At 33.8% G+C, this 8,904-nt stretch overlaps 1 protein-coding gene across 1 annotated transcript; it reads right to left on the bottom strand.

Moving 5' to 3' along the window:
- Window positions 1-1,562: 1,562 nt before the first annotated feature.
- Window positions 1,563-3,485, bottom strand: LOC126708404 (protein FAR1-RELATED SEQUENCE 5-like). Its single transcript, XM_050408199.1, has 5 exons — window positions 2,882-3,485; window positions 2,251-2,719; window positions 1,908-2,130; window positions 1,722-1,808; window positions 1,563-1,604 (listed from the first exon to the last, which is right to left on the bottom strand). Exons 1-5 carry the CDS (start codon window positions 3,483-3,485, stop codon window positions 1,563-1,565), a joined length of 1,425 nt encoding a protein of 474 aa, XP_050264156.1.
- Between the last annotated feature and the right edge of the window lie 5,419 nt (window positions 3,486-8,904).

The following is an 8,904-nucleotide window of genomic DNA, read 5'->3' as shown; positions in this document are numbered from 1 at the left end:
AAACTCGATGAAGAAGGAAAGTTCAAAGTGTCTGTTCATCGTAAGATTGTAAAAGATGGAAAACTGAATCAAGAGTGCTATGCACAGCTTCATAGTGCATTAGCTGCACCATGCCCTGCACATAATGGCCTAGAGTCTTCAAAAGTAGTATTCAAGTCCAAAGCCAAAGGAAAATACACGTTTGGGTTGGCTGGTAAACTCAAGTTCTCCCCTATGACATGCACTTCAGCTCTCTTGTGGCCTCACTATAAGTACCCACCACTAATCAAGAAGCAAGAGGTGGAATGTATATTCAAGCAATAAGCACACCAATTGTAGAAGTTTCATGTTATTATAATCAAATTGTTTATTTCAATGGAATTCTTGTTATGTGATCAAAGTGTACATTTTAATAAAATTTGTTCATTTTTTTTATTAAATTCTCTTATTGTCTACTCTATTGGATTTAATTTTGATTGTAATGCCAAGTAACTCATAGGGGTGCAACCCAAGTACACATTTTAGGTGAGCAATATAAAAGAAAATGATTAACTGCTTTGCACATGTGTACTTGCATTCTGGCCTTAAAATGCAGAAAATGCAGAAAACACAAACAGCTATGCAAAAACAGTGCAAAAAAAAAAACAATTATGTAGAAAACACAAACAGTGCAGAAAACACAAACAATGCAGAAAAAACAATTATGCAGAAAACACAAACGCAAACAGTGCAGAAAAAAACAATTATGCAGAAAACACAAACGGTGCAGAAAACACAAACAGTGTAGAAAACACAAACAGTGCAGAAAAAAAACAATTATGCAAAAAACACAAACACAAACAGTGCAGAAAAAAACAATTATGTAGAAAACACAAACGGTGCAGAAAACAAAAACAGTGCAGAAAACACAAACAGTAATTATGCAGAAACACAAATAGTAATTATGTAGAAACCGCAAACAGTAATTATGCAGAAATTACAAACAGTAATTATGCAGAAACAGTAATTATGTAGAAATTACAAACAGTAATTATGCAGAAATTACAATCTGCAAAATGTACAATCTGCAAAAAATAGTAATTATGCAGAAAAACATGAAAATTTTGCAACAACAAATAATTATGCAGAAATTAACATTATGTAGAGATACATCAGACATACAAATCATTGTCAGTTAGTAACAAAAGGAAATTTATGGATCATCATAACTTCAATCTTAAAGTAAGAAAATTACAAAACTAGAACACTTGGTCACATATGTGACTAAGTTTGAACATTTGAATGTGACCAAATGTGACTAAGTTTTGGACCATCAAAACTCCAGTCCTAAACTAGGAAAATTACAATACAAGAGCACTTAATCTCAACATGTGTCATAGATTATAAAACATGATCCTAAACTAGAAAAATGGCTTGACTTTAGGGACCATCTCATTCCATCCACTTGTAACACTTCCTTGAGTCAAGAGACCTCCACTTGCAACACTTTCTTGAGTCAAAAGACCTCCTACACCATTAATTTTGTCGTTGGAGCCTACAACATTTGATATACTCTCTAAATGTGATGCTAATGCAACACTTGCTTATGAGCCTCCCTGATGTGATGCAGAACTTGTAGAAGCCGACTACAAAAAAACCAATTACGCATTACACATATCACAAGCTTAGCATTAAAATTATCAAATCATGCATCTAAACTATTATTAATATCAAAGTAAAATATATAATTGTAAATATCTTACCATTAAAAGTTGTGTAAAACTAGTAATATTTCTAGAAGAGATATCCTCAGTTTTCTTTTGTGTCATGACATCATGTGCATATATTTCCTGTAAAAATTGTACTAGTTTAGCAACAATAATAGTATACTATATTAATGTGTAAAAATAAAATAGAATGGTGAAAATAAGGATAATTTAGAAGATTACCTCCTGCACTTTTCTTTTCTTTGTTTGCTTCTTTGATGTGCCTTCCTTTGGTTTCGGCATCTTTTCTATCAATGATTTCGTCCTACGCTTTTTATTACGATAAATCTCCCTTTTCTTTATCCCTTTTGGTACAATCATAATTGAAGCACATAATTGATCTTCTTTGTCTGCAAAATCGGTGAAAGGCCTAATGATGTCTTCTTCTACATTAGCTTTGTAATTCCTAAGGTCACAAAGTTTTTTTTTCAAATTTGCAATTGCTTAGTTTAGAATATTATGGCATTCTTTAGTTTCACATGCCTCATTCACCAATTCAATATATTTTGGACATAAATCTCGATACCGATCTACATATTCCAATCGAGTATCCGGATTAATGTTATGTGTTGTGCAATTTTTTCCGCTTCCATCTTTTGCATCTCTTCTCCACCTCTTCATGATATATCTATTACGAATCAACTTGATATCCAATACATCAAGAACTTTCAAACCATGCTTACATAAAATACCAAATGACTCAAACTTTCTGCAACTACAAGATAGAATCTCATTTAATGGATTCCACATGACCTCATATTTTCCATTTTGATTGAATACTCCAACCACATAACTATGTGTTTGACTCACATTGCGTTCTAGGATGGAAAGTGTCATTACCTCTTCAACTTTTGACTGAAATAAATCAAACAACTTAGGCGTGTACACTGTTGCTACTTGGTTAAGCATAGGAGAGCTTTTGAGCTTCAATCTTGGAAATTTCTGTCTAGAGTTGTATTCTGCTTCTAACTCCTTATCCCGCTTTTGATTGACAACTGTTTCAAAATGAGTGAAAAACTCTACTTTATTGAGATCAGTACGCAAGCAATCCTTCAAGTCAGCATTGAAACTCTCACTAAGCTAGGTTGTCTTCATTCCTGCAGTGAAAGTTCTCTTAACATATGCTTGGGCCCATTTTTCCTTCAATTTAAATATACCAATTAGCCATTTATTTTCACAAACATCGTACTTATCTAGCATTTCATTCCAAGCTGTAAGAAACTCATCTTCACCATCATACTCATAGATACATGCTAAGAAATCAGCATTAAATTGAGGCTCATTTTTGAGTAAATGACCCAAGTGTTTCTCAGCATTCTGCCACATATGCCAACTACACAATGCATGATATGTCTTAGGCATGACTACTTTTATTGCAGCTAACATTGCTACATCTTGATCTGTGAAAATAGTGATTGGCTTCTTTTCAGACATTGCTTCTAAGAAGGTCTCAAATAACCTTACAAAAGATTCAATCGTTTCATCATATAAAAGTGCACCTCCAAATACAACAGTTTGTCTATGGTGATTGAGACCCAAAAATACTCCAAGTGGCCTTGCATCTCTATTTGTACTATACGTTGTATCAAACATTATTACATCACCGAAGTGGCTATAGTCAATGATCATTCTTGCATCGGCCCAAAAGATATTAGTAATCAACTCTTCACAGTCCAATTGAGTAGCGAAATAATATGAAGGATTTTCCTTAAGTTGACGACCGAGATATCTTCCCAAGCAAGCAGCTGCCCCATGCTCCATGTCTCTCTGTCGCTTAGTGCATAAGTAGTTTTTATAATCTTGCTTGGTAAAACCAAGATTATCATATCCACCAACTTGCTTACTAAGAAGCTCATAAGATTGCTTTAATCTTAATCCGATTCATGTGCCAAATCAATTTCAATAGCATGAGTTGCAGCCACTTTCTGTTGTGATGGCATCATGTGCGCAGTTGATGGGAGGTGGAGATAGTGGTTATGCATAGCAATAAATTCACTCACCACATATTTTTTACTATTTCGATTAAGTACAATAACCAAACGTGCTTCACAACCACATCTTGTTTCTGCTCGTGGATTCTTTACATTCTGATCTCTCTTGTCTTTGCCTCGAACTCCCTCCTTCGCGCACACAAATCTCCTTGAAGTAACCACTCCAGTCTTTTTACATTTATTTACATACTCTTTTCTAATACTAAAACCAGCCTTTCTGCCATATTCATTATAAAAATCATATGCAATCTCATCCGCTTCAAACTCCATCCCTTTAAATGGGGTAGATTCCATGGGCACATTAGAAGGAACATGTATTCCCATCATTATCCCTACAAAAAATTGAACATAAATTTATTATAGGCGAAAATGCACTTTTGGTCCCTACATTTTGGGACTATTTACAATTTGGTCCCTAAATTGATTTAGGTCCTAGGTCAGTTCCTCATTTTCAAAAATCGTTTTTAAAATAGTCCCTACCATCAACCCAGTGACAGAAAATGCTGAGGTGGCAAACGGAATACACTGTTTGCTAACGTGGCTAATAAAATAATAATAAAAATATATATTTAACATTTTTTAAATGCCATGTCAGCATTTAAATTAATAAAAAAAAAAAGTCAGCTCTAAGAAAATTTAAAAAAAAAATGCAAATTAAATTTTTTAAAATAAACCTTAAATCTAATTTAAACTAAAATCATTTCTTAAAAAATAAAAATTCATAATTGTTTTAATTCTTTTTCTTTTTGTTTTTGGTTAACCTCATCAGCTTAAAAAAAATCTTCACATTCTCTACCACAAATCACAAACTCCCTCTCTCTCTCTCTCTTCACCCTACACTCGGTCTCCCTAAATCAGAAATCACCGATTCAGCCTTCTTCTCCCTCTCTATTTCTCTATTCTTTTTTCCTCATCTTGGTCTCCCTCTCTCTGAATCGGTGATTTCTGGTTGAGTAGTGGCGTTTCGGTGGTCAAGGCTCGTCGTGGGTGGGTTTAGAGATCGGCACAAGTGTGATTCAGATCGCCATGGGCTGGCGTAGGGCCATTGGTGCTCGTGGGTGGCCGTGGTTTTGCTCGCCATCATCTTGGTCTCCCTCTCTCCGAATCGGTGATTTCTGGTTAAGTGGTGGCATTTCGATGGTCGTGGCTCACTGTGGGTGGGTTCAGATCGGCACAAGTGGGATTCAGATCGCCGTGGGCTGGCGTGGGGCCGTTGGTGCTTGTGGGTGGCCGTGGTTTTGCTCGCCATGGGCCGCCGAGAGTCTTGGGTTTGTTGGTTGTGGCAGAAAATGGATCTGTTTTGGGTTTTTTTATTTATTTATCATTTGGGTTTGTGGGTATGGATTTGGTAGTGGTGGATGTTGATGGTGGTAGTGGCGGCGGATGGTTTGGATTTTGGATTTGGAATTTGGATTTTGTTTGGGTGTTTTGAGTTTTAGTATGGGTCTTGGGTTTTGTTTGAGTTTGGGCTTGACTCTCGGCGGTGTGTTTTTGGTGGTGATTTGTGGTTGTTGTGGTTGGTGGTGTGGGTGATTGTGGTGGTTGTTTTGGTTATTGGTGGTGGTTTCAGTTTGTGGGTATGGATTTTTTGTGCTGAGATTGATTTTGAGTGGGTTAGTCAATTCGGTTTGTCTTGATTCGGAGAAAAACATGAAGAATGAAGTTCATGTTCTGGGTTGGAGGTTTTTGGGTTTGATGATTTTTCTGAGTTGGAGGTTTGATGATTTTTTCATGTTCTGGAGGTTTCGATGGAGGATAGGGATTTTGTATGAAATTTTGCATTGTTCTGGGATTGATGTTCTGGGTTTGATTGTTCTTGAATTTCAAGAAGAACATGAAGAACAAGTTCTTGTGATCTTACCTCCTAACCTAAAAAATAATGAAAGCAATAATAATAAAAAATTAGATTTAAAAGTTTTTTTAAAATTTAGTTTGAATTAAATTGAAATTGAAAAATATAAATTATTTTTATTTTTTTAATTAAACTGACATGGCTTTTTTAATTCAGAAAATGCTAACATGGCATTTAAATATATATTATTATTATTATTTTATTAGCCACGTCAGTAAACAGTGTATTCTGTTTGCCACCTCAGCATTTTCTGTCACTGGGTTGACGGTAGGGACTATTTTAAAAATGATTTTTGAAAATCAGGAACTGACCTAGGACCTAAATCAATTTAGGGACCAAATTGTAAATAGACCCAAAATGTAGGGACCAAAAGTGCATTTTCGCCTTTATTATAACTTTCATCTATCATTTGTTTTCAAAACAGAGATGATGTAAAAAAAATAAGGATGTAATGAATGATCAACATAGTAATGAGGATGTACCTCATATGAGAGAGATGTTATATATCTTTGTTACTAAACATAAAAATTCTTATGTCATCTACTCGGTTTGCATACATTATATTAGAATCAACCTAATTTGAATTGGGTCAAGATGACCAAGCATGATTTCAACTCGGCTCACTCAAAGGCCAGTCAATTTAAACATGACAGTAATAAACATGTTCTTTAAAATCTTGCATCCATAATATGCCATCAAGAATCATTATAAAGGAATCTACTTATTATAATTAAAGAATTTATTTATTATGAGAAATTTTTTTTTTCAAAAGAGAGAAATTTATTAATTTAAATATCTAAACCTTGTGATCAACACCACAACAGTATCCTTTTGATCACCTCTCCATATATGTCCATAATCCACATTAAGCGTACAAGTAATCATTTTTTAATTTCACATAAACTCATCATTGATACTATTTTCTTATGAACCGATTATAATAGACTATATTAACAGCTGTGGAAATATATATATATATATATATATTTTTTTTTTTTTTTTAATTGTGCCACTAAACTTATTGATCACACTATGAATTAGGATCATGTGTGTAAGGATTTTAGTGTTGATCTATTCCATAACATTTTATGGTAATAAATTCAAATTTATTGATGTAATTTTATCCATTTGAAAATCTAGTTAGTTTTTTAGTTTATATTTAGAGCTACTCAAAGAAATGCTTACTAAAGAGGTTTGCTTGAGCGAAGGTCGAGATCGATTAAGTGCGATGTGAGGTGTGCTCAAGCAAGATGGTAAACTTGCTTAAGTGGAACATTAAAGGTTCGAGATTTTGCATGTCTCTCGCTTGAGGGAGGTCGTAAAAATATACTTTCCTAATCTACTTTCCGAAGTGGTTTCTCCATTAAAGATATTCTTCTTTGATTTTCCACTTCGTCACCAAATGTTATGTCATGCTTAATTGTGCTTTTTATATTACTTATTGATTTGTTAATTGCTTAACTATAGTGAAAAATTAATTGTCTAAGTGGATCACTTCACCAATATAATTTGATAATTTTGCTCATTAATTCACATTGGGGTCTAAACAAAAATTTCAATGTTCAATCTTATTTAATTATATGAAATTTTTAAGGAAGATTCTAACTTGCGTCCAGCCATCAAAACAACAACACAAACTCACCAAGACAACAATATAGTGACCTCATGCAATGAGTATGATATGTATCTCATTTGCTAAAATATTTTAGTGACCTCATGCAGTGAGTAATGTCATCGTTACCTATTCTTATTTAATGGTGGTGACATCCATTCTTATTCACAACATTTCCTAAAACCCGAACCCATATTTGAACCCCACTTTCTCCTTTCCCAACAATAATCATCAGCAAAAACAATCATGGGCAAGCCCCCCTTGGAGGCAAAAAAAAAAAAAACCATAGAGAATCTTTTTTTTGGGGGGGGGGGGGGGATAAACAGAGGATTTATCTATTAACTAAATAAATCATTTTGAGTTGTAGATAGATTGTGTGAGATCATTTTCTTATGTTAGGCCCACGTAAGCTTGTTTCTCTGTGTGTAGCTTTTATTGGTGGCCTAATTAATTTGTCATTAGCTTGTGAAGATAAGAGAATCTTAACCAGGATAATTTGTGCATTTTTGTGGGAAATATAAAGAGTTGAATTACCAGTGCTATCCATGTGATGTTTGTTGGTTAGTAAGACCACAAGCATAAATTGATTGGATTAAAGTCCGAGTTGTCTAGTTCAGGAGATGTTAAATCGATTGCCTACTAAAAATCAGCCATTATAAAGATTCAATCTTTATCTCAAAAAATTAAAAATAAAAATTCAGATAGACTCTAATTTGCATCCAGCCACCAAAACAGCAATATAAACTCACCAAGACAACAATAAAAATGTAGAAAAATGATCAAACATCAAATAAGTTAAGCATAAACAAGTTTACGGATATACCTCTGTTTTGGCAAGATAGAAACAGAAATGCTCTAAAGTTGAACTTGTTCTCTGAATCTTCTATGAAGCTTTTTTTTTTTTTTTTTTTGGGTTAAAATCTGTGAAGCTTTGAACGTGCAACCTCTATCTCAAAGTTCCCTCCTAAAAGGTCTTTTTTGTTTTCCAGAAGAACTTGCACGGATAACCTTTGTTCCACTTTTCCCTCCTAAAAGGTTTTTTTTTTTGTTTTCCAGTACAATTTGTCCGGAGTTAAACAACCCTCTAGTTTGAGTGTTGAACTTGAGTTAAGTGTGTTTTAACATTTTAAATGACGTGGCACGTTTTTGAGCGTTGATGATTTTTAAAAAAATCCCTACCGTGAACTGGAGCCTCTCCATTTCAAAGGGAAATTGAGAGGATCCGGATCCGACCCCTTTAAAATTAGCAAGGGCCAAAACTACAGCAATTTGAACCAAATATTTATTAGACCCTCAAATTCAATACCCAACTAGGCCCAAATAATTGTTAGAGGACAATATTATAAGACGGATTGTTCTCTAGAATATTGAGATCAGGGTAAGCCACCCTGTTATAGTTTATCCCTTGACAGACAACTTTGAAACCACCGCATCATTCATCCAACATTGTGTTTTTGCTATGCACTTTACACTCAATTTGTTTCCACATTACCTTTTTTTTTTTTGGAAAATAAATTATTTTTCATAAAACATTTTTTTTTAAACAATCTTATTTTCTTATGTTTGGTGGCAACCTTAAAATTAAATAGGAAAATTATCTTTAAACTTTTCTTATTTAGCTTGACATAAGATAAAGTTGTTTTTCAGAAAATTTTAGTGAAAAACAACTCAATCTTATGTCAAACTAAATAAGAGAAATTAAGAAATAGTTTTTCTCAGACTTAT

This window comes from Quercus robur, chromosome 12 (assembly GCF_932294415.1).
Source record: "Quercus robur chromosome 12, dhQueRobu3.1, whole genome shotgun sequence".
NCBI lineage: Eukaryota > Viridiplantae > Streptophyta > Magnoliopsida > Fagales > Fagaceae > Quercus > Quercus robur.
This window is presented reverse-complemented; position numbering and strand designations above follow the sequence as displayed.

Coding starts and splice junctions, on each gene's coding strand:
- LOC126708404 (XM_050408199.1), bottom strand. CDS start 3,485: ATGGAGCATGGGGCAGCTGCTTGCTTGGGAAGATATCTCGGTCGTCAA. Junction 2,131..2,250: donor CGATTGGAATATGTAGATCG/GTATCGAGATTT, acceptor TTGTGACCTTAG/GAATTACAAAGCTAATGTAG. Junction 1,809..1,907: donor AGAAAAGAAAAGTGCAGGAG/GTAATCTTCTAA, acceptor CAATTTTTACAG/GAAATATATGCACATGATGT.